Raw genomic sequence first — 26873 nt, forward strand, 5'->3', positions numbered from 1 at the left:
GGGGCAGAAATGGTTGTTGGAGGTCCCTGGTTATAGATGTTTCAACAAGATTAGGGAGGATGGTAAAAGAGGTGGGGGGGGGGGGGGTGGCATTGTTAATTAGAGATAGTATAACAGCTGCAGAAAGGCAGTTCGAGGGGGATCTGCCTACTGAGGTAATATGGGTTGAAATTAGAAATAGGAAAGGAGCAGTCACCTTGTTGGGAGTTTTCTATAGGCCCCCCAATAGCAGCAGAGATGTGGAGGAACAGATTGGGAAGCAGATTTTGGAAAGGTGCAGAAGTCACAGGGTAGTAGTCATGGGCGACTTCAATTTCCCAAACATTGAGTGGAAACTCTTTAGATCAAATAGTTTGGATGGGGTAGTGTTTGTGCAGTGTGTCCAGGAAGCTTTTCTAACACAGTATGTAGATTGTCCGACCAGAGGGGAGGCCATATTGGATTTAGTACTTGGTAATGAACCAGGGCAGGTGATAGATTTGTTAGTGGGGGAGCATTTTGGAGGTAGTGACCACAATTCTGTGACTTTCACTTTAGTAATGGAGAGGGACAGGTGCGAGCAACAGGGCAAGGTTTATAATTGGGGGAAGGGTAAATACAATGCTGTCAGACAAGAATTGAAGTGCAGAAGTTGGGAACATAGGCTGTCAGGGAAGGACACAAGTGAAATGTGGAACTTGTTCAAGGAACAGGTACTGCGTGTCTTTGATATGTATGTCCCTGTCAGGCAGGGAAGAGATGGTCGAGTGAGGGAACCATGGTTGACAAGAGAGGTTGAATGTCTTGTTAAGAGGAAGAAGGAGACTTATGTAAGGCTGAAGAAATAAGGTTCAGACAGGGCGCTGGAGGGATACAAGATAGCCAGGAGGGAACTGAAGAAAGGGATTAGGAGAGCTAAGAGAGGGCATGAAAAATCTTTGGCGGGTAGGATCAAGGAAAACCCCAAGGCCTTTTACACATATGTGAGAAATATGAGAATGACTAGAGCGAGGGTAGGTCCGATTAAGGACAGTAGCGGGAGATTGTGTATTGAGTCTGAAGAGATAGGAGAGGTCTTGAACAAGTATTTTTCTTCAGTATTTACAAACGAGAGGGGCCATATTGTTGGAGAGGACAGCGTGAAGCAGACTGATAAGCTTGAGGAGATACTTGTCAGGAAGGAAGATGTGTTGCGCGTTTTGAAAAACTTGAGGATAGACAAGTCCCCCGGGCCTGACGGGATATATCCAAGGATTCTATGGGAAGCAAGAAATGAAATTGCAGAGCCGTTGGCAATGATCTTTTCGTCCTCGCTGTCAACAGGGGTGGTACCAGAGGATTGGAGAGTGGCGAATGTCGTGCCCCTGTTCAAAAAAGGGAATAGGGATAACCCTGGGAATTACAGGCCAGTTAGTCTTACTTCGGTGGTAGGCAAAGTAATGGAAAGGGTACTGAGGGATAGGATTTCTGAGCATCTGGAAAGGCATTGCTTGATTAGGGATAGTCAGCACGGATTTGTGAGGGGTAGGTCTTGCCTTACAAGTCTTATTGAATTCTTTGAGGAGGTGACCAAGCATGTGGATGAAGGTAAAGCAGTGGATCTAGTGTACATGGATTTTAGTAAGGCATTTGATAAGGTTCCCCATGGTAGGCTTATGCAGAAAGTAAGGAGGCATGGGATAGTGGGAAATTTGGCCAGTTGGATAACAAACTGGCTAAACGATAGAAGACAGAGAGTTGTGGTGGATGGCAAATATTCAGCCTGGAGCCCAGTTATCAGTGGCGTACCGCAGGGATCAGTTCTGGGTCCTCTGCTGTTTGTGATTTTCATTAACGACTTGGATGAGGGAGTTGAAGGGTGGGTCAGTAAATTTGCAGATGATACGAAGATTGGTGGAGTTGTGGATAGTGAGGAGGGCTGTTGTCGGCTTCAAAGAGACATAGATAAAATGCAGAGCTGGGCTGAGAAGTGGCAGATGGAGTTTAACCCTGACAAGTGTGAGGTTGTCCATTTTGGAAGGACAAATCTGAATGCGGAATACAGGGTTAATGGTAGGGTTCTTGGCAATGTGGAGGAGCAGAGAGATCTTGGGGTCTATGTTCATAGTTCTTTGAAAGTTGCCACTCAAGTGGATAGAGCTGTGAAGAAGGCCTATGGTGTGCTAGCGTTCATTAGCAGAGGGATTGAATTTAAGAGCCGTGAGGTGATGATGCAGCTGTACAAAACCTTGGTCAGGCCACATTTGGAGTACTGTGTGCAGTTCTGGTCACCTCATTTTAGGAAGGATGTGGAAGCTTTGGAAAAGGTGCAAAGGAGATTTACCAGGATGTTGCCTGGAATGGAGAGTAGGTCATACGAGGAAAGGTTGAGGGTGCTAGGCCTTTTCTCATTAGAACGGAGAAGGATGAGGGGCGACTTGATAGAGGTTTATAAGATGATCAGGGGAATAGATAGAGTAGACAGTCAGGGACTTTTTCCCCGGGTGGAACACACCATTACAAGGGGACATAAATTTAAGATAAATGGTGGAAGATATAGAGGGGATGTCAGAGGTAGGTTCTTTACCCAGAGAGTAGTGGGGGCATGGAATGCACTGCCTGTGGTAGTAGTTGAGTCGGAAAATTTATGGACCTTCAAGCGGCTATTGGATAGGTACTTGGATTAGGGTAGAATAATGGAGTGTAGGTTAACTTCTTAAGGGCAGCACGGTAGCATTGTGGATAGCACAATTGCTTCACAGCTCCAGGGTCCCAAGTTCGATTTCGACTTGGGTCACTGTCTGTGTGGAGTCTGCACATCCTCCCCGTGACTGCGTGGGTTTCCTCCGGGTACTCCGGTTTCCTCCCACAGTCCAAAGATAGACATAGAACATAGAACAGTACAGCACAGAACAGGCCCTTCGGCCCTCGATGTTGTGCCGAGCCATGATCACCCTACTCAAACCCACGTATCCACCCTATACCCGTAACCCAACAACCCCCCCTTAACCTTACTTTTTTTTTAGGACACTACGGGCAATTTAGCATGGCCAATCCACCTAACCCGCACATCTTTGGACTGTGGGAGGAAACCGGAGCACCCGGAGGAAACCCACGCACACAGGGGGAGGACGTGCAGACTCCACACAGACAGTGACCCAGCCGGGAATCGAACCTGGGACCCTGGAGCTGTGAAGCATTGGTGCTAACCACCATGCTACCCTGCTGCCCTAAATGTGCAGGTTGGGTGGATTGGCCATGAAAAATTGTCCAAAATTCTATGATTAACCTAGGACAAAAGTTCGGCGCAACATCGTGGGCCGAAGGGCCTGTTCTGTGCTGTATTTCTCTATATAATCTATATAATCCTTAATAATTTCCCAAACAACATCCAGAAGACAAAAGAAACAGCTTTTAACAGAAGCACATCAGGTTTACATTCGCTACTGAGAACATTTATAATTCTGAATTGACCAAATGATCAAGAGATAGTCTTTTCATTGCAGAGAGAACAACAGTACACCTGCTTTGTCTGGCTTCAGCTCCAACACTGAAAAACAAAACAAAAAAAAATACCCTGCAGCAAACAGCCTAAAACGAAAGTACAAAGCTGACAGACAGCCCAGCTCCACCCCCACTCTGACATCACTGATAAACACCCATTTCTTAAAGGTACATTTCCAAAACACCCATTTCTCAAAGGTACTCTCACATGACACTACATATCATTACACCCATGACATTCTTGTCGATCAAAAATCTATCCAACTCAGCCTTGAGTATATTCAATGATCCAACCTCCATTGCTGTCTGGTGAAGAGAATTTCACAGACTAACAATCCTGAGAGAAAATACTTCTCCTTATCTGTCTTAAAAGGGAGGCCTCTTAAATTTCAAATACATCTCCTTGTTCTAGACTCACCACTAGGGAAAACTCCAGAGAAAATGGTAAAATATAATTTTCGGCGAGAAGATCGGTATGAAACCCGCCGGCCCCAGTGGCGCAATCCGCGAGGCAATTTGCAAGCACTTTGAAAAAAATGCCCTTCCCCACAGGAAAAACAGTGCACCTGAGATGTGAAGTGCCTGATTCACAACTCTGGGTTATCTGGGCTGCTTTAAACTGCTCCACAGTACTTGCTTTCATTCAAACCAACAGATGGTGGCGTGGAAACCTGCACCTCGATTCTCAGAGGGGGCCCCTTAACTGTTTGTTGGATGCTGTGGAGGAGAGTCGGGCAACAATATACCTGGGCAGCACGGTAGCACAGTGATAAGCACTGTTGCTTCACAGACACGTTCTCCCCCTGTCTGGGTGGGTTTCCTCCGGGTGCTCCAGTTTCCTCCCACAAGTCCCGAAAGACGTGCTGTTAGGTGATTGGACATTCTGAATTCTCCCTCTGTGTACCCAAACAGACGCCAGAATGTGGTGACTCGGGGATTTTCACGGGAACTTCATTGCAGTGTTAATGTAAGCCTACTTGTGACACTAATAAAGATTATTATTATTATTACCTTCATTCTGGCAAGGCGCCCTCCAGCAAGGTGACAAATCCTGCCTGGGAAACTGTCACAGCAAGTCACTGCCAGCAGTCTGGTGCTTTATATATCTGCAACTTTCAACCTCTGTTCGCAGAGGGGTCACACGTCCTGAGGGTGGTGGTGATGGGGGTTGGTTGCTGAGCCATTGGAAAACATGCTGGTACTAGTCCATGAAGCGGAACCCAATGAGGGAATCCCAATCCTCCTACCCATGCACATCCTGGCCCTTGACACCCTGGCCTCCAACCTCCAGATCCTCAGCGGCCTCATCCTGAACTCCCTCCTGAAAATTCTCCTCATCCAAGGACACGTTCCGCTCCTCCAGATCCTCTTCATGAAGATAATTGACCCACTGCAGAACCAGGTTATGTAGGGCACAGCAAACCACCACAATGCGGAAGATCCTCTGGGGTTTGTACTGGAGGGCCCCACTGGGACCTCCTGAGGCAGCAGGAGCACATCTCCAGGAGGCCGATGCACCACACTATCACAAACTGGGTGGTACTGTGTGCCTCGTTGTTCCGACCCTCTGCTGCAGACTCTGGCCTCCGCACTGGTGTCATCAGCCAAGACCCCAGGAGTCCACCACAAGCCAGCTCTGGAATGACTCTCATGGATCTGTGACTGCATGAGGATGTAACAGTCATGCACGCTCCCTGGAAAATGTGCACACATGTGTATGAACTGCATCCGATGGTCACACACCAGCTCCACATTGAGGGAGTGGAACCCCTTCCTTTTTGTGAAGGGGACTTCCTGATGTCACGAGGAATGTAGTGTGACATGAATGCAGTTGATCACCCCCTGCACCTATGGCAGACCAGCTATGGTGCCAAATCCTGTAGCCCTGTCGTCTTGTGGGGTGTTGAAAAATAACTTGCAGAATGAATGAATGGAACAACAATTGCAATACTTATAGTGGTAAATCCAATAACACATCATGAAGCACAAGGAAGATTATATTTATTTTAGAGCAATGATGATGGAATCTTAACAGGCAAGGAGAGGTGGGTTTGGATGCATGCTGAGAGCTCTCGGGTCAGTAATTGTCATATGCAAATGGGTAATTAACTTTTAACCAAGGATTCGGACTTTAACAGATAATAAACCCATTTCCTGAACCCAAGGCCCTACCAGAAAAATGTGGCTTCAATGATATTCGCAGGCTGGGAAGCCTATGATCAGTGAAATTGAAGAGCTCCAGCCATGCCTGGGGAGAGGCTGGTGCTCACACCACTTCTTCTGTGAGTGTGTTTTCACGGCTTGACAAGTGATTGCAAGCATCTTGTCAGTCTTCACCACAGAATAGGAGCAGTTTATGCCCCTTCACCTTGTGTCTCTGATGAGGAATACTTGTAGCAGCACCTTCTCCTCAGCCACAGATTGCCATACAGTTCAGTGGGGTTGGACGCAAATACAGCTTGAAAGAGACATCCCAACACAGAGGTCGGAATTCTCTATTCGTGGGGATTCATTTTTCCACTCGGCAGCGCAACCCACCCATGGGTTTCACAGCGGTATGGAGTGGTCACAATGGGAAATTCCATTGACAAGCAGCGACTGGCGCGCCACTGAGAAACGCGTGGCTGGGGGAGCGGAGAATCTCGCCCAGGGTCCAGAGGCAGAGATCAGGGGCTGGATTCTCCATTATTGGTACAATATCCCTACGCCTGCGTCAAAATGGTGGAGTTTCACACCAGAAAAGCTGGCATGAAAGGACCACATATTCCTCGCCTTGCAAACCACATATTCCTCACCCTGCAGGGAGCGAGCAAGGAGCTGTTTAGCTCACAGGGCTAATCGCTGGCTTTGAAAGCAGACCAAGGCAAGCCAGCAGCACGGTTCGATTCCCGTAACAGCCTCCCCGAACAGGCGCCGGAATGTGGCGACTAGGGGCTTTTCACAGTAACTTCATTTGAAGCCTACTCGTGACAATAAGCGATTTTCATTTTTCATTTCATTTTCAGGAGCTGGCGTAGATCTAGCAGCTTTTGCTGCAGACACGGGCCGCCATTCTTCCGGGTCAGAGGCTGCACACTTGCACGGCGGCGGCCTCCAGCGGCTGCTCCGTGCTCCATGGCGGACTCGGACTGCGGAGCTGGACCCGGAAAATAAACCCCCATCGGCCACACACCCAACCCTGACTGCCCGCACAAACATTCCCCGGCTGCCTATAAGGCCCCCCCCCCCTCCCCCCGCCCTCCGATCGGCCTGCCCCCGACCAGGAAAAGCAGGGGCGAATTGAGTCCACAGCAGCCACGAGAGTATGCCGACCGGCTGGACCACATTAGTTCCACACTGTCAGGACTTTGGCCAGACGGGGGCAGAGAATGGCGGAGTGGCCTCTGGCAATGGTCCCAGGTAGGTCCTAGGCGGGTGAGTACGCCGCCTTTCAGGGCCTGCAGAAGCGGGAAACCGGCGGCGGTCCCGATTCCGTGCGGGAAAATGGATTCTCCACCCCCCCCGCCGGCCGCGGTTTCGGCGTGGGGTTCGGAGAATCCGGCCCAGCTCTCTCAACACGTGTGAGCAAGAATGCCTCTGGAGGCTCAAACCTCTACCCTCGTCTTTGTTGACATTTCCAGCCTCCTGCAACAAAGTCGCTTTCCCAATGGATCAATGCGCATGTGCTGCCAGTGGTCATCAAAGTGTGGCCATTGGTGGGCCACACTTAACCCGCTCCCTCTCTCCCCATCAATAATCTTTGCCTCTCTCTGAAGTTGTGTGCTCTTTTCTGCAAGACGTTATGAGTGTTAGCAATTGCTTGTGTGGAAAAGAGGGAAGTACGCTGTTTATGAGCGGTGACTATGAAGCATGTTTTTAAGTGGGCAATTAGGATGAGGATCAAAGAGGGCAAAAGGATCTGTGAGTGTTGGCTGTTCAGATGAGGATGTAAGGAGGTTCCGGGAGAGAGGGAAAAATGGATGGAGCTGGGAGTGTTTTAGCCAATAGAGTGCTGTGCCGGAGCATGCTGGGAAGCTCTTGTGCCACTCACGTTGCCTGCCCGACTGAAGCCCTAGATCATCTTGGTTCACTGTCTCCAGGTTGAAGTGACCTCATTCCTGTTGATTTCCGTGGCCTATTCCAGCACTCCTGTTTGTTTGGAGAGGCTGTCCGCTTCCTCACATCTTTGGGAACGATGATCGCTCTGCAGTCCCTGAGTGCAGCAGGACCTCCAGGTCAAAGTGAAAGATTCGGAGAGCATATTTCCCGGGAATCCGCTCCAAGATTGTGATTGTTGCAACCTGAGGAATCCATGTCTAGTTCAGCCTTTTTGACCCCTGCCAGGGTCCCTTTAATTAAAATGTGTGAACCGTTTGCAATAAATGTGGAGTCTAATTTAACTCTGTAAGTGATTGTGTGGGATAAAATCTCACCCGTGATGTTTCATTTCAGTTTAGGGTCAGAGGTATAGGATTGTGTTTACTTGTCATTAGTGGGCCCAATGCGGTATTCTCTGGAGCCTCCGTGATGCTCTGCCTCCGATGGGCTGAGTTCCCAACGGCGCTGTTCACTTGTGCTTTTAAAAATCGTGAAGCCGGTGCCGTGGCTGTTGAGGGAGAGAGAGGGGGTACAGAAAGCAACCAACACTGCCATAGTTTGCTGACAGTTGTGCCTCTGGCTGGGGGGCTTCTGACAGGGCCGGGGGGAGTAGCGGAGGATGGTCAGGAAGTGGGCTGTGGGGTCAGGGTGGATGGGCACGTAGCACCATTGGCACAGCCGGAAAGGCAGTCATGTAGCTGAACACGCAGCTAACAACCCACTGTGAACCAAGGGCTACAGGTCATATGGGTGGCCCCCCAGGGCACACCCCTTGGTGCCCTCTAGCCCCAGCTGACCCTTAAGCTGTATGGGCGCGTTCCAGCACAACCAGTGCCATCTTGTTGGCTGGCATGAGTGTGTGGGGGGATCGTAATGTGTATATGGGGCAGCTTGTCAGGCTCCCAAGTGTCAATCACGGACCCGGCGAGTCCCGCACTGTTTTCCATTGAAATAAATTGTGTTCCACGTGGCCCCTCCACAGCCGTTGAATCGGTCCAGGTTCGGCGCCAGTTTTGCTGTCAGAAAAGTCAACGAATTCTGCTCCTGCGTCAATACTTGGTCTCAGGAATGGAGAATCCCGCCCATAGACTTTGGCAGGAACGTCTCATAGTGATAGTGTAACTACACTTTCACTGAAAGGATCTTTTCCTAGGAGCTGGTAATATGTAAAATATGGGCACCATTATATTAAAGGGATCATTCTGAGATTGGCTGAGATTTTCATACTTCTGACAATAAAAGATTATTATTATTGATGTAGGGTTGTTACCTGCCAGAGTGGCGTCATTCAATGGTCACCGCACTGAAAACTGTTGAAGTTTAATGTTAGATCGATAAAACAAAAAATTAGCTTTAAAAATTATTTTTTAATACTTTGTTTTGCACTGGCTGCAATTATCCTGGAACTGATGTGCAGCTAAACTAACCTGTTGAGTTGAGTTGAGTTAATCTGCCTCCGCCCTCTTGCACATACAAGGTGGGCAATTTTGAATTCATGATACAGTACGCTGAAACTGCTTTCCATTAACATGTGTCGATAGTTGGTGTTCTAGAAAGATTCTGTTTCCATTTAATATTAGCATTTTACAATATTTAGTGCATTTCTAAAAGAAATTGAAATTCTGTTTAATCAGATATTATCAGGATTATGTTATATACAAGAACAAGATAAAAGTTTATTGGATTGTTGTGCATGGATCAGGTTCATATTTTAGTACCGGTAGTTTGGAACACAGTACTGTCTAAATCATGTGTAAGAAGTAAATGAGTCCTTAATTAAATTAATGTTTTCAGCAATGAAACCCAGATGGAGCACGATGTCGCAATATCAGGTATCAATGGATTATTTCCCGCTCGACAGACTGCTTAAAAATCCTAATCCCTTTGGTGTTGTATGCCTTTCTCTTTTAGGAATACCTTTGTGGACATTCTCCGCGCTATCCTCCTGTCCTTGGAAATCCTTATTGAAGACCCAGAGTTACAGATAAATGGATTTATGTTAATTATAGACTGGAGTAATTTTACATTTAAACAAGCCTCCAAACTGACTCCCACTATCCTGAGACTAGCCATAGAGGGCTTGCAGGTCAGTCATTCTTTTCAGCAATTAAAACGTTTTGCATAATTAATTCTTTATTTTCTAGCTTAGAGTGAAATTTTCCAATATTTTGTACATTGTCATCTCCAGGACTTAAAAAAATTAGAATGCATGACACATTGCCAAACAGCAATATGATGTAAGTTCCTGCAAACTGACTACCAATCAGTCAAGGGGGCATTCATTCAGCAGACGTCAGGCACTTCTCAACAGAGAGCGAAACGAACCAGAAGCCAGGTTATTTTCAGCCATTGTTTCTCTTTTCCTATCATTCAAATGTAGTCTTGGCAGATACCTCAGAGCAGGTCATCTGCCTGTCTGTCCTTTCAGGGCACAATGTATAACTTAATGAGATACAAAGAGGTAAGAAGTGGTCCAAAATAAAATAGAGAAATAAAGATGAAACGTATTCAAATCATTTATTTTAACTGAAAAATCAAAGCATAGAGCACCACCAAAAGGCAAAGAGGTGAAGCAAAGCAAGATTGAAGACGGCAAGGTGGTGCAGTGGTTAGCACTGCTGCCTCACGGCGCCTAGGTCCCAGGTTCGATCCCAGCCCCGGGTCACTGTCTGTGTGGAGTTTGCACATTTCTCCCCATGTCTGCGTGGGTCTCACCCCCACAACTGAAAGATGTGCAGGGCAGGTTGATTGACCGTGCTAAATTGTCCCTTAATGGGGAAAAAAAATAATTGGGTGCTTTAAATTTTAAACAAATTGAAGGATTGAGCAATGTCAACCTTGAACTATAAAAGCATTATGAATTAGCAAGAAGGAGAGACTTATAAAGGTATCACAGCTGTGTAATACATGAAAACGTTCAAATAAAAGACTGTAACAGCCTTCTTTCAACAGAGCAAGAACGTAATATAGCTTACAGCTGTGGAACAGAGAAAAGTTTAGAGGCGCACTGGCCATCATAGGGTTTGATAAAAAAGAAAGGTTGCAAAACAGAGAGGTTGGAGGCCAGAGGTGAGCAAAAGATTGTCTATCGTTGATAAGCTTTTTCTTGTATTGACGAAAACAAGACAATTTAGGTAATCGAAAAGGAACAAGACCATCCCAGAGGGGAGGGAGGGGAAGATGTGTTTCACAGTGGAATCATTGGTTGGTAGAAGGATAATCTTCAAAAAATCAGGCAGTAGGTCCTCGTCAAGATAAATTTATTTGTTTTGAGAGGAGGAGGATGGCCACTCAGATTTGTTGACAAGAAAATAAATGACAAGAAAGAGCAAACTAATAAGAAGGGAATAAAAGCTAAATGCTGTGGATGCTGGAAATTTGAATAAAAACAGAAAACGTGGATAAACTCAGCAGATCTGGCAGCATCTTTGAAGGGAAACATGATTAACATTTTGAATCCGTAGGACAATTAGGTCTGACAGTCTGATGACAACAGTTGGAGAGAGCAAAGAATTCTGGCAATGGGATGATTGTGGTCCAGAGGGTATTCAGGAGACTGGGGAAAACCCAAAATATTTTCAAACAAGTTTGCATTTGCTCGCACCAGCTCTCTGTCAGATGATTTTTGGAGTTTCTGGTCGTGACTTGGTAATAATCAGGATGTCTTGATGCCTTTGGTCAGAAGGGTGGCTGCACACTATTAGGATACAAGTGGCAGAATTTTAAATTCAAAGGCACCTCTTTTGTTTCATCTGCAGGGCACCCCAGGTACATTGGGCTTGCTTGGCACCCAGTGAAAGGCTCCGGGGGTAAAATATGCCAGTGGGATTAAAAATGCCAACAACTGAAGAAATTCTACGGTTGGAACTATCAATTCCAATTAAAGATCATTTTTCTTTGGAAATGTGGAGGGTCTTTGGAGAATATTAATGAAAATTGAGGAAAAATTTCAAGATTACATTTTTGACACTTAGCAAAATGTCAGGTCAGATAATTGAGCATAAGATTTTCTCAAGTGAAGATCTTATGCTCAACTTTCAGGTGACTGGACATTTAGAAAATTTGAAATTGGGTTTGTATCCTTTGTATTGAATTCTCTGATTCAGATTTCTGCTGAGTGAGGCTGCCAAAGGAGAAGTAATATTGCAGAATTGACCTTAATTAGCACTTGACTGGATCCATTCTTAACTATCTAATAAGAGCCAGATTATCACCAATAGTTCCTCTCCCCACTTTTGCACCAATGACTCTGGTATCTCCAAGGGCCCATTAATGCCCCCCTCTAGGTCACTGGCTGTTAAAGGTAGGCCATTGGAGATCACCGAGTGGTCTGGCATTGGCAAGATGGCACTCTGGCACTCCTGCTGGCACCGGGCACCTTGACGCTTCCCAAGATGCCTAGGCAGGACTTCCAGTGTGCCAGGTTGGCAATGCCATGGTGCCTGGGTGCCAGGTTGCCCACGCCGGGGTTGGGCCCGGGGAAGCCTTGCCTATAAGAAGTGGGGTGAAGGGATGGGGGGGGGGGGGGGGGGGCTCAAGGACCCCGTAAGTGGTAAGTTGGGTGAAGTGGGAGAATCCAGAAGCCACAATGGAATCGCTGAGGAGGATCAAAAGATTGGAGTTGCCTTTAAAAATGGCGCCTCTATCTGTGAGTAGTCTTTCTGCTCTGGCACCACCAGTACAGAAATTTACTAAAGTTCAGCATTCACGGGGAGTTCCTCACCGAGGCCAAAAACAGCAAAGTGGCGTTGAAGTGCCGGATCTTTTTTGGCTCTTTACGAAACCGGACATAGAAATGTTTCAGTTTAATTGCGCCCTCTATGTCCTCGTCCCGACACCAAGTTGAGCGCGACGAGGCTGCTGAATTGCACCCATTGTCTTGGTCCGCACAGAAAACTTCTCTTCCTACCCACTGACACTCACTGGAAACTATTTGAGGCTGAAACAGATTGTAGGCAAACCTGGTGTCATGTCTGAGTCCAAGATGATCTTCTAGCCACATATTCACTCCAACGCCTACATTGCCTATTTCCATCTCTGTAACATCACCTGACTGTGCCTCTGCCTCAGCTCATCTGCTGCTTATGCCTTTGTTATTTCTAGTCTTGACAATCACAATGCACTCCTGGCTAGCATCCCGCATTCTATGTTATGGATGATCTTGAGATCGGCAGCCTGTGTCCTTACTCGCAAGGTCCTGTTCACCCATCATTCCAGAGTTCACTGACTTATGTTGGCTCCTGGCTAAGAAATGCTGTTAAAATTGCCATCCTTGTTTTCAAATCCTTCTGTAGCCTTGCCCCTTTACTATCTCTGTAACCTCCTCCAGTAATACAGCCCTTAGACATTGCTGCTTATCCAATTCTGGCCTCTAACATTTCCAATTTTAATTGCACCACTATTAGTGGCCATTCTTTTAGCTACCTCAGCACTACCTCCTTCAAGATATTTCTTAAAACTTACCCATCTGACCCAAGATCACCCATGTGATTGGTATTAAATGTGGCTTTATATTGCTCTTGTGAAGTGCCTTGGTACATTTTATTACATTTATGGTGGCACATAAATGCATCTTGATGTTGTTATGGAGCTCTTACCACCTGTTCATAAACAGAAGGTGCTTTGAATTTGTTTTTAAAAGAACAGGCAGTGGCATATTTTCCCAATCCCTCAGTTTTGCAATACAATTTTACTAACAATCCACAGCAAACTTGAGTTTGGATTAAAGGTTGATTTATTGTGCACAATTAAAACATGTGAAAAAAGGACTTTTCACCACTTTCCACTCCTCACGTTCACATAGTAAAAGGGTGAGGGGGAATAGTACAGTAAAGACCACAGAAAAAAGGAAAATTAGTGTGGTGAGATAACCACTGTAGTTATGTGTACTGCAGTAGGGGGATGTATGCCTGTACCTGTAATACAGGTTCCTCCGGTCAGCCCCTGCCGGCTAGCTCCGCCCACAGGGAGCTTATGTATAAATGTATGAGAGCTGCTCAGACCCTTAGTCTACTGTTGCAGATGGAGGGACAACATCGTACAGCAATAAAGCCTCTATTGTACTAGTCTCTCGGCTTTGAGTATAATTGTTAGCGCCACAATTTATTGCTGTACGATTTCCCAGTCACCATGGACATCAGAGTCAAGCCTGACCGTCTGCAGCTGGATCCGCATTCGCCTCACGCCAGAAAAGACTTTGATCACTGGCTCGCAGTCTTCGAGGCCTACATCTCTTCAACAGACCCTCCCCCGACGGAGGCTCAGAAAAAGCAACTCCTGTACTCCAGACTTAGCTCCAGCGTCTTTCCGCTCATTCGAGATGCGACCGACTACACCGCAGCTATGGAACTGCTCAAGGAGAACTATGCACCATCGGCGAACACCCTGTTTGCGAGGCATCAACTTTCTACTCGCGTCCAGCAGCCGGGCGAGTCGATTGAGGACTTCTGGAGGGCCCTTATACCTCTGGTACGAGACTGCGACTGCCGGGCCCTCACAGCCACGGAACATTCTGATTTACTCATGCCCGATGCCTTCGTTACAGGCATTGCATCGGACCCCATCCGGCAACGACTGCTGGAACGGGTCGCCCCCGACCTCGTGGCCGCAAAGGCCCTGGCGCTCTCCATGACGGCCGCCTCCCGTAGTGCGCACACTTACTCCGCTAGCCACTTGGCCCACCCGTCCTACCCCTCGTGGACCCCGCAAACGGCTCCCCAGGCCCATCCGTCCTACCCCTCGTGGACCCCGCAAACGGCCCCCCCCAGCAGCCGCGCCCGCGCACTATGCCTGCGCTGCCCGCCGCACCGCACCCCCTGGGGGTCCCCACTGTTACTTCTGCGGCCAACAGAAGCACCCTCGCCAACGCTGCCCGGCCCGCACAGCGACCTGCAAAGCTTGTGGCAAGAAAGGCCACTTTGCAGCGGTGTGTCAGTCCCGGACGGTCGCCGCTATCACGCCGCCGGTCCCCACGCCTCAGCCGCTCCCTCAATGGGCCCCGCCGTCCGCTTCCCCAGACCCCACGTGCGATCAGTGGGCGCCGCCATCTTTTGCCGCCCCCGCCACGTGCGCCCCATGGGCGCCGCCATCTTCATCCACCACAGCCATGTGCGTTCCATGGGCGCCGCCATTTTGTTCCGACCGCATAACGTGCGCTCCATGGACGCCGCCATTTTACCCACAGGTACTGCGGATGCCGCCATCTCGTCTCCAGGGGCCGCCATCACGGGACACGGGTCGCTACCGCTCCTCGTCGGACTCATCTGACTCAACCGCCGACCACCCACTGCTCGCCTCCGTTACGCTCGACCAGTCCCGCCCTCGCAACCTGGCACCCTCTTCCACATCGGTGCTGGTCAATGGCCATGTGACCTCCTGCCTCATCGACTCTGGGAGCACCGAGAGCTTCGTCCACCCGGACACGGTAAGGCGCTATTCCCTTGCGATCCATCCCGCCGACCGGCAGATCTCCCTTGCCTCCGGTTCCCACTCTGTCCCGATCCGGGGTTTCTGCCTGGTTAAACTCACTGTACAGGGTGTGGAATTCGACCGTTTCCGTCTATACATTCTCCCCGACCTCTGCACTTCACTCTTACTAGGCCTGGATTTCCAGTGCAATCTCCAGAGCCTCACCCTCAAATTCGGTGGACCCCTACCTCCCCTCACCGTTTGCGGCCTCGCGACCCTCAAGGTCGAGCCCCCCTCCCTCTTTGCTAATCTGACTGTGGATTGCAAGCCCGTCGCCACCAGGAGCAGACGGTACAGCACCCAGGACAAGGCCTTCATCAGGTCCGAAGTCCAGCGGCTGCTTCGGGAGGGTATCATCGAGGCCAGCAACAGCCCTTGGAGAGCCCAGGTGGTAGTGGTCAAGACCGGGGAGAAGCACAGGATGGTCGTGGACTACAGCCAGACCATCAACTGGTACACGCAGCTCGACGCGTACCCCCTCCCCCGCATTTCTGATATGGTCAATCAGATTGCACAGTACCGGGTCTTCTCTACTATTGAACTGAAATCCGCCTACCACCAGCTCCCTATCCGTAAATCGGACCGTCCCTACACTGCCTTCGAGGCGGACGGTCGTCTGTACCAATTTCTGAGGGTCGCCGATCCGGTACGGATTGCAGGCCACCTTCCCGTACCTCGACAATGTCACCATCTGCGGCCATGACCAGCAGGACCATGATGCCAACATTTATAAATTCCTCCACACCGCATCTCTCCTTAATCTCACGTACAACAAGGAGAAATGCGTGTTCCGCACAGACCGCTTAGCCATCCTTGGCTACGTAGTCCAAAACGGACTACTGGGACCCGATCCCGACCGCATGCGCCCCCTCATGGAGCTCCCAATTCCCCACTGCCCCAAGGCCTTCAAACGCTGCCTTGGGTTTTTCTCTTATTACGCCCAGTGGGTCCCGCAATACGCAGACAAGGCCCGGCCACTTATCCAGTCCACACATTTTCCCCTCTCGGCCGAGGCACAACAAGCCTTCGCCTGCATTCGATCTGACATAGCCAGGGCGGGGATGCACGCTGTAGACGAGACTCTGCCTTTCCAAGTAGAGAGCGACGCTTCAGATGTCGCCCTTGCCGCCACGCTGAATCAGGCCGGCAGACCCGTGGCATTCTTTTCACGCACCCTCCACGCCTCCGAAATTCGGCATTCCTTTGTCGAAAAGGAAGCCCAGGCAATCGTTGAAGCGGTGCGGCACTGGAGGCATTACCTGGCCGGCAGGAGATTCACTCTCCTCACTGACCAACGGTCGGTAGCCTTCATGTTCAACAGCACGCAGCGGGGCAAGATCAAGAATGACAAAATCTTGCGGTGGAGAATCGAGCTCTCCACCTTTAACTATGAGATCTTGTATCGCCCCGGCAAGCTCAACGAGCCCCCAGACGCCCTCTCCCGAGGTACATGTGCCAGTGCACAAGTGAACCAGCTCCGTGCCTTGCACGACAGCCTTTGCCATCCGGGGGTCACTCGCTTGTACCATCTGATCAAAGCCCGCAATCTGCCCTATTCCGTCGAGGAAGTACGGACAGTCACCAGAGACTGCCAGATTTGTGCGGAGTGCAAGCCGCACTTCTACCGGCCAGATCGCGCGCGCCTGGTGAAAGCATCCCGCCCCTTTGAACGACTCAGCGTGGACTTCAAAGGGCCCCTTCCCTCCACCGACCACAACACCTACATCCTTAGTGTGGTCGATGAATTTTCTAGGTTCCCCTTTGCCATCCCATGCCCAGATATGACGTCTGCCACCGTCATCAAGGCCCTGGATTCCATTTTCGCCCTGTTCGGTTTCCCCGACTATATCCACAGTGACAGGGGATCCTCATTCATGAGCGATGAGCTGCGTCAATTCCTGCTCAGCAGGGGTATCGCCTCCAGCAGGACGACCAGCTACAACCCCCGGGGTAACGGGCACGAAGAGAGGGAGAACGGGCCGGTAAGGAGGGCCGTCCAGCTGGCCCTACGGTCCAGAAACCTCCCAGCCGCTCGCTGGCAGCAGGTCCTCCCTGATGCGCTCCATTCCATTCGATCACTACTGTGCACCGCAACTAACAGTACACCCCATGAACGTGTTTTTGCCTTCCCTAGGAAGTCCACATCTGGAGTGTCGCTCCCAACTTGGCTCACGACTCCGGGCCCAGTCCTTCTCCGTAGGCATGTACGGCACCACAAGGCGGAACCCCTGGTGGACAAAGTACGCCTTCTCCACGCCAACCCTCAGTATGCCTACGTGGAGTTCCCCGACGGCCTGGCTCAGTCTCGCTCCGGGACCTGGCTCCCTCAGGTGCCGATCCCATGCCCACACCCCTTCCCGCGCCAACCCCAGCGCCCCCCTATTCGTCCCCATCAGGTCCATCCCTCATCCCCCTGCCCACCCTGGAGGACACGGAGGATTTCGGCTTGCTCTCGGAGTCATCCCGCCAGCAGCCAGCACCAACACCGCCAGCACCTGCACCATCGGGGCCATCACCGCCTGTGCCGACGTCACCACCACAGCTACGCCGATCACAGCGGAACGTCCGACCACCGATTCGGCTCAACCTGTAACCTGCTAACCGGATGGACTCTTGATTTTCCTTGTTGGACCCTCTTGTAAATAGCATCCTTTGTATTAGAGTTACATGTCACCCCCGCCGGACTCATTTTTTACAGGGGGTGAATGTGGTGAGATAACCACTGTAGTTATGTGTACTGCAGTAGGGGGATGTATGCCTGTACCTGTAATACAGGTTCCTCCGGTCAGCCCCTGCCGGCTAGCTCCGCCCACAGGGAGCTTATGTATAAATGTATGAGAGCTGCTCAGACCCTTAGTCTACTGTTGCAGATGGAGGGAGAACATCGTACAGCAATAAAGCCTCTATTGTACTAGTCTCTCGGCTTTGAGTATAATTGTTAGCGCCACAATTAGTTCACTTGTGTGCCAGAGTCAGAGGATGTTTCCTTCATGGTGGGATTCCATTCCACTGCGTTTGTGGTTAGTTGACCAGTACAAAAAGCTTTGAAACAAATTCTGCTGCTCCACGGTGGGTTTTTGGCAAGTGTTGATCAGATGCTTTTTGGAATCAAGCAGGTTTGTGGAGTTGAAACTGCTTACCCAGCCCAGGTGCTTGAGTTCTGTCCAGTCAACGCTAAAACAGCCGTCTGCCTGGAAATGTCAAAGATGTAATGCTTAACTGTCCAAAAGGCTGGAGGCTTGGAGCATGTGAAAAAATGAAAATGAAATGAAATGAAAAATGAAAATCGCTTATTGTCACGAGTAGGCTTCAATGAAGCTACTGTGAAAAGCCCCTAGTCGCCACATTCCGGCGCCTGTCCGGGGAGGCTGGTACGGGAACCTTTCTTCTCTACAATGACTTCAAAAGGGACATTTATGCAATGTCTGGTCTCCGGTTTCAGGACTGATAATGAATGTCTCAATCATTAGTTGTTGAAACGGGTGCCATCTATGTTGAGGGCCTGGTGTTTGGGAAGCTAATGTCTCAGCAGACCTACTGACTCCACTAGAAAGGTTGGCTTATCAAATGTAAATGACATCCCCAGTTTCCTTTGAAATTGGTCTGAACAGTCCCAGGTGTGATGTGAGTCTCGAGTCATAACGAGGTGCGACATTCCAGAAACTGAGAAAATAATTATTTTGTCCTTGAAACATCTGGGGATAGCTCCCAGCCAGAGGATCAACCCCGTGATTTGGTGGCTTTTAGCAGCCATCTTAATTTTCTTTTATCAGGAGAAAAAGACCAGTTTTAATAAATAAATACCAATGACGATAAGTTTTTAAATATACAGTAGTGGGTTTCTTTCTGTGTCGTAGGAGACCAACAATGTTGTTCAATATATTTGTGGGATATCATGAAACATCAATCTTTGTGGTGTCCCGTTAAGTCTGGAGATTGCATAATGTGATATTGCTAAATTATTTTCTTTTTTAGAAAATATTTTATTGAAGCATTTGTAATTTTCACAATTTAACATGTTGACATTTCTAAAACAACCATGTGGGTCGACGCACAAAATACCCCCTAAAAGAACAACAAACAATAAACCATGTCCCCCACTTCTCCCGCCCTGTCCCCAATTACCCATATACTAAGGGCGCGATTCTCCACTCCCCACGCCGGGTGGGAGAATCGCGGGAGGGCCGCTCTGGCACCCCCCGCAATTCTCCCACCCCCGCTCGGAGAACCGACGCTCGCCGTTTTTCCCGGTGATTCTCCGGCCCGAATGGGCCAAGTGGCCTGACGACCCCGACGGGTCCACACCTGGTCGCTGCCGGCGTGAACATTGCGCGAAAGGTGAGTTTGGGGCCTGTGGGGGGGCGGAGAGGGGATTGAGCACCACGGCCGTGCTCGGGAGGGGACTGGCCCGCGATTGGTACCCACCGATCGTTGGGCCGGCGTCTCCAAGAGACACACTCTTTCCCCTCTGCCGCCCCACAACATCAAGCCGCCACGTCTTGCGGGGCAGCAGAGGGGAAGACGGCAACCGCGCATGCGCGGGTTGGAGCCGGCCAACCTGCGCATGTGCGGCTGACGTCACTAAGGCGCCGCCGGCCGCATCATTATCGGCGCGCCGCCTTGACGCCAGCATCAAGGCCCGGCGGCCGAGCTTCACGAAACGCCGCTCCTAGCCCCGGGGGGGGGGGGGGAGTGGAGAGAATAGGGGGCGAGGAGCGGCCTCCGACTCCGTCGTGAAACACTCCGGGTTTCACGACAGCGTCGGCCATTGCGGAGAATTCCGCACTAAGATCCCTGTCCTTATTTAACATTACTATGCCTCCTGTTTTCCTTCCCCCCCTTTTCCCTTTCCCCCCTTACTGCTGACGTTCAATTTTTGTTAAAGAAATCGATGAACGGCTGCCAACTCTGGACGAATCCCTGTATTGATCCTCTCAGAGTGAACTTGATTTTCTCCAGACTGAGAAACCCTACCATGTCGCTGACCCACACTCCTGACTCTGGGGGCTCCGAGTCCTTCCACCTCAGCAAGATCCATCTCCGGGTCACCAGGGAGGAGAAGGCCAGGATATCGGCCTCCCACCCCCCTTTGCCCCCGGATCCTCCGACACCCCAAATATTGCCAATTCTGGACTCGGAGTTACCCAACCTTCCAGAACTTCTGACATAACATCCCTGCCAGAATTCCCTCATATTTGGATATGCCCAAAACATATGAAGATGGTTGGCCGGGCTACCCCACACCGTCCACATCTGTTCTCTATCTCCTCGAAGAACCTACTGTAGCCATCTGGGATGGCCACTTACAATAAGAAACATGGACGGTCACAAAGCATAACAGGAAAAATGGACAATGTAAGGTTCAGGCAGGCACAGAGCCTGAATGTCTATTTGTGACTGAAGAATCTGGACAGCATCGAAACCCCCAACCGATTAGCATTTCGATGGCCCATCTCCGTGAGACAAAAGACTGATACTTGAGCGACCGATACAATCCCAGACATTTCGGCGCAATCCCTGTACTCAGGAAGCATTAACAACAGGGTCAATGACCACTTAGGACATGCCCGGCCATCAAGGCACCCGCCCCTTTATTGGCTAAAATCAAATACAGTGACCATGAACTACCCAATTAATGGGGTCCAAACCAAAGGACCGCCCAAAAGAGCGCGATACCACCCAGGGATAAAGAGAGAGACCGTCATGTGTTCGATCTCTCTTGGATCTGGCACTCCGGCAACGTGTACCTCCAATTGCAGCACCACCAGAAGCAAGTCCAAGTTCAACGCCCGCTATCAGATGGATGAGCCCAGCTGAGCAGCAGTTACTTCTCCAGACCCGATAGATCCAGATTTGAGCAAAGGCCACTGTTCCTCTGACCTAAACCGGGTGCCTAAAGTTAAGTACAGGTTGTCATAGTTGATAGGTGGAGTGTAACAAGTAGTGTTTATGTTGCATGATTAATTGTGTGTGTAAATAAAGTACCCTTGACCTTGAACGAACTAACTGGTGTTTGGCTCTTTGATTGATACCTAGTTGAACCTTGTGGTAGGTCATTTGATACCTGCCGACTCTGAGCAATATAATATCGATATCAAAAGAAAGAAGGGCAACCTCATTGATTGCCATATTTATAGCAGGTAAAAAAGGCAACACTACTCATCCAGGCTACTGTTACGTTTGCCCTGTTGACTACCTTGAACTGAATCAAGCTAAGTGCAGCACAGGACGAGAATGCAATTACCCCTTTCAAGGCTTTTTCCCACAGTTCAGTTTCCAACTCCCCTCCTAACTCCTCTTCCCACTTCCTCTTCACCTCTCTGATAGGGGCCCCTTCCCACTCTAACAATTCCCTGTATATCTCCAAAACCTTCCCACCTTCTATCCCTGTTTTTGACAGCACTTTATCCTGTAGTCCCCTCAGTGGGAGGTGAGGAAAGCTTGGAACCTGCCTCTGTACAAAGTCCCGCACTTGCAGGCACCAAAACCCGTTCCCACCCGGCAAATCAAACTCCTCCTCTAATGTATCCAAGGTCAGAAAGCCCTCCTGGATTATAGATTCCCAAACCTCCTAACCCCTGCCCACTGCCATACCTTAAAGCCCCCATCCAGACCCCCGGGACAAACCGGTGATTGTCACAAATCGGTGACCACACTCCAGTCTCGTATGCTGCCTCGAGTGCCCCCACACCCTTAGGGCTGCCACCACCACCGCACTTGTAGTGTACCGAGCTGGCGAGAACGGCAGGGTTGCCGTCAGTAAATCCTCCAGACTCGTACCTTTGAAGGATGCTGCCTCCACCCGCTCACAAACCGAACCCCTCCCCCACTACCCACTTCCTGACCATCGATACGTTGGCAGCCCAGGAATAGTTAATAAAGCTCGGGACAACCAAGCCCCCTTCTCCACGGTTCCAGGAGTGCCCTCCTTATTCTCGGGGTTTTACCCACCCATATAAACCTCAATATCGCCGCATTTATACTTCTGAAAAAAGCCTTTGGGACAAAAATTGGGAGACATTGAAAAATGAAAAGCAGTTTTGTAAGGACCGTCATCTTCACCGTCTGAACCCTCCCCGCCAGCGTCAGTGGGAGCATGTCCCATCTACGGAAATCCCTTCTCATTTTATCCATGGCTTTGCCCAAATTTAACTTGTGCAGCTGCCCCAATCCTTGGCCACTTCAATCCCCAAATACCTAAAACTCCTCCCCACCACTTTAAAAAGTAGCTCCTTCAGCCTTCTTTCCTGCCCCCGTGCCTGGATCACGAACATCTCGCTCTTTCCCATATTTAACTTTTTGCCTGAAAATCTCCTAATATATCCAAATTCTCCTAATACCTCTATGATTTCAGTCATACCCCCCACCAGGTCCGTAATATAAAACAGCAAATCGTCCGCATAGAGAGAGACCCTGTGTTTCACCCCCCCCCCCCCCCCCCCCCCCCCCCCCCCCCCACACACACCACACACACACACACACCCACACACACACACCTCACTATACCCCGCTAGGCATTCGCTGCTCTCAGGGTCATTGCTGAGGGTTCAAGGGCCAGGGCAAACAGTAATGGGGAGAGTGGGCACCCCTGCCTTGTCCCCCAACATAGACTAAAGTAGTCCGACCAAACTCGGTTAGTTCTTACATTTGCCACCAGGGCCTGGTACAATAACCTGACCCACTCCCAAACCTGCCTAAAATATCCCATAGATACTTCCACTCCACCCGGTCGAAAGCCTTCTCCGCATCCATGGCGACTACTACCTCAGCCTCGGGCCCCTCCGCTGGCATCATAATTAATTACATTAAGAAGCCGTCTAATGTTGGATGTCAGGTGCCTACCCTTTACAAATCCCGTCTGATCCTCCCCAATTATCTCTGGGACACAATCCTCTATTCGAGTGGCCAGGATCTTTGCCAATAACTTGGCATCTACATTCAAGAGGGAAATTGGCCTGTACGATCCACAGCTCTCCGGATCCTTGTCTCGCTTCAGGATGAGAGAAATTGATGCCTGTGATAATGTTGGGGGAGTACTCTCAGATCCTTGGACTCGTTAAAAGCCTTAACCAGGAGCAGCCCCAATAACCCAGAGAACGTCTTATAAAATTCCACTGGAAATCCGTCAGGTCCCGGGCTTTTACCAGATTGCATCGCCCCCAGTCCATCTATCACCTCCCCAAGGCCATTTCCCCCCCCCCCCCCCCCCCCCCCCCCCCCCCAGGGCCTCCACCAGCTCCTAATTTACCTTCGGGAACTCTAGCCTCCCCAGGAATTGATTCATGCCCTCCTCCCCAACTGGGTGTTCCAAATCATTTAGCTGGCTATAAAATTCCCGGAACACTTCATTCACCGCCCCCGGGTCTGTCACCATATTCACCCTCATATCCTTTATTTTCCCTATTTCTCTCACCGCCTCCTGTTTCCTCAGCTGATGAGCCAGCATCCTGCTAGCTTTCTCCCCATGCTCATATATGGCCCTTTTTTATCCTCCTCAGCTGACCCTCCGCCTTACCTGTGGAAAGGAGCCCAAACTCCATTTGAAGTCTCTGACGCTCCTTCAGGAGGTCCTCATTTGGAGACTCCGAATATCTCCTGTTCACCTGTAAGATTTTTCCTACCAATTTGTCTAGCTCCAATCGCTTAGTTTTATCCCTGTGGGCTCGAATCGAAATACATTCCCCTCTAATGACCGCTTTCAGTGCCTCCCAGACTACCCCAGCCGCAATCTTTCCCATGTCGTTGATCTTTATGTACCCCCGAATGGCCTCTCTCACTCGCTCACAGATCTCCTCATCCGCTAATAGCCCTGTATCTAGTCTCCACTGTAGGCACTGCGGCATTCCCGTGCCTGCCCATAGGTCTATCCAGTGTGGTGCGTGATCTGAAACCACAATTGCTGAGTACTCAGTGTCCTCAACCCCTGCTAAGTGTTTTATCGAGCACAAAGAAATCTATCCTGGAGTACACCTTATGTAAATGGAAGTAGAATGAATATTCCCTGCTCCTTAATCTCTCAAATCTCCACGGATCTACCCCTCCCATGCGCTCCATGAACCCCCGCAGTTCCTTTGCCATTGCTGATAATTTCCCTGACCTAGCATTTGACCGGACCAATCTCGGGTCCAGGACCATATTAGGGGCTGGGGCTGATTTAGCTCACTGGGCTAAATCGCTGGCTTTTAAAGCAGACCAAGCAGGCCAGCAGCACGGTTCGATTCCCGTGTCAGCCTCCCCGGACAGGTGCCGGAATGTGGCGACTAGGAGCTTTTCACAGTAACTTCATTGAAGCCTACTCGTGACAATAAGTGATTTTCATTTTCATATTAAAGTCACCACCCATGATCAGCCGGTGCGAGTCAAGGTCTGGGATCTTTCCCAGCACCTTCTTGACAAACGCGACATTATCAAAGTTTGGGGTACATATTATTCACCAGCACCACTGCCATTCCCTCTAGCTTCCCTTTAACCATAACAAATCTGCCTCCCGGGTCTTCCTGAACCAGATTGTTGTCTTCCATAAAAGTAGCCACCTCGTTCGGAGAGTTGAAGTACTGTTCCCAGTTCTCCTAGGTCACCCAAAGATGAGCCGGGTATAGCAGTCCAAATTTTACGTCTTTCGCAAACAGGGCCGCCTTAACTTTGTTGAAACTTGCTCTCCTCTTTGCGAGTTCTGGTCCCCAATCTTGGTACACCCGGATCTCTGATTCTTCCCACATGTACCGTTTCATCTGCCTGGCCCACTTCATGATACGCTCCATGTCAAGGAATCGATGTAGCCTCACCACTATGGCCCTCGAGGGCTCACAACCCTGGGGCTTACGTACGAGCACCCTGTGCACCCGGTCCACCTCCAGCGGCTTGTCAAACACATTGGCCCCGACCATCTCCTGCAACATCTTCCCCACATACGTACCCTCCTCTGATCCCTCCTTTCCCTCTGGCAGCCCAGCGATTCGGATATTTTGCCTGCGAGACCGGTTCTCCAAGGCTTCTACCTTATCCGGCAGTCGTTTCTGGCTGTCCTGTGGTATGCTAATTTCCAAAGCCATTGTAGTGGACTCCTCCTCTTGTTTAGTCGCCTGCTCCTGCAACTTTTGAATCTCCTGTCCCTGGGTCGTCATTTTCTCCTCCACCCGGTCAACCACCTCCTTAATCGAGGCTATTGTCCTATCTTCTGCACACTCCTTATGATGCTGGGTGAACTTCCAGGTACTCGACCCATTGCTCCATCGACCATTGAGCTGGCGTGGACATGCTTTTTCTCGTTACCATTGTGCTCGATGGCCTGTGAGCCTTGCTTTCACTCATCTTTTAGTTTCTTCTTTTTCGACTCTTATTTGGACATGATTGCACAAATTGAGGGACACTTCCTTTTCCTCTCCCTTCGATCAACTTACGTTGAGAAATTTCCTGAAAGATCCGGCTAAAAGAAATTGAAAAAAACACTATGGTTGAGAGCTGCGAATGAGCGACCGTTCCCTCCAATGTCGCCACCGGACGTCTGCTAAATTATTTTTATCATGTCCCAAACAAAGTTTAAGCAAAATCTGGTGAACTCCATCACTGGACATGCTCCATTTGATTGATTATTGCTACCCAAGGGAAATTCTGTCCTTTTTTGATTTAAAAAAAAAAGTGTTTCTATTACTCTACTGGAAGGTTAGCTACTTTCACTGGTGATTTGTTCCAGACTGACCAGGACTCATTGAACAGAGAACATACAGTGCAGAAGGAGGCCATTCGGCCCATCGAGTCTGCACCAACCCACTTAAGCCCTCACTTCCACCCTATCCCCGTAACCCAATGACCCCACCTAACCTTTTTGGTCACTAAGGACAATTTATCATGGCCAATCCACTAACCTGCACGTCTTTGGATAATGGGAGGAAACTGGAGCACCCAGAGGAAATCCACGCAGACACGGGGAGAACATGCAGACTCCGCACAGACAGTGACCCAGCGGGGAATCGAACCTGGGACCCTGGCGCTGTGAAGCCACAGTGCTATCCACTTTGTGCTATCCTGCTGCCCTCACTCATTTATGTCTGTGTTCAGGAGAAAGTTATTAAAAGGTATTGTTGCACAAACCAGGTGAATTTGGACTGGAGGCTAAGTGTGGGAAAATATTGTATCCCTGTGTTTGAAGGATCAGGCTCAATGGATAGAATGACTTTTTATTGTACTTGGCTTTAATGTAACATAGCATTAAATCCTATGAGAAAGGACCCAGTAAACTCCATTTTATCTCATTATTGAAAATCTAGAAATAAACTGAAATGTCTTCAGTATTTTCAGAAAACATTAGTAGTATTAATTATTTATCAATTCACAACGACTCAGCAGAATATTACACTTATAGTGAAACTGTTAAAGGTGTTAGAAACACATCCATCTGCTATGTAAATGTGTCAAATTATACCACCAACTGTTAAAAACATCTCTTGGAGTCTATTAAACAAAATGCGCATGAGAGCTTCCAACAACTACTGTTTGCATTTATGTTTTGCTTCTCACATATATTGAAACTTTAAAGTGCTGGATAAGCCGAAACGCATGAAAATGAAGACATCTAAAGGGGTAACAACCAAGAATATTGTCAGACAACAGTAAAAGCTGAAAATACACAAGTCAATCAACCGCGGTTTTGATGCCAGATTGTCCATGGTTCAAATGTTTGATCATTTTGAAACATTGTCAAAGAAATGACTTTTGTAGGCAGGGAAATATATATAAAGGTGAAATGTTTTGGACATGGTGTAGTACTTAAATAATTGTAAAGTGGAAGAAGCAGGAAACAAACAGTAGTTCACACTCGAAGGAGCAAACCTGCACACAGGCACATATTGCTGAAAAAGATCATTCAG

At 49.3% G+C, this 26873-nt stretch overlaps 1 protein-coding gene across 8 annotated transcripts in view; it reads left to right on the top strand.

Annotated features, from left to right (window-relative positions):
* LOC119972558 (clavesin-1-like) overlaps positions 1-26873 on the top strand; it is a 174553-nt gene that overhangs the window by 44996 nt on the left and 102684 nt on the right. For all 8 annotated transcript variants that reach the window (XR_005462078.1, XM_038809444.1, XM_038809452.1 and 5 more), the window contains one exon: positions 9451-9625. Coding sequence is in view for 7 of the 8 variants with exons in the window: in XM_038809444.1 (XP_038665372.1) it covers positions 9451-9625 (175 nt within the window). In the remaining variant the exon portion in view is untranslated. The remainder of the gene's footprint in view (positions 1-9450; positions 9626-26873) is intronic.

Source organism: Scyliorhinus canicula, chromosome 10 (genome assembly GCF_902713615.1).
Source record: "Scyliorhinus canicula chromosome 10, sScyCan1.1, whole genome shotgun sequence".
NCBI lineage: Eukaryota > Metazoa > Chordata > Chondrichthyes > Carcharhiniformes > Scyliorhinidae > Scyliorhinus > Scyliorhinus canicula.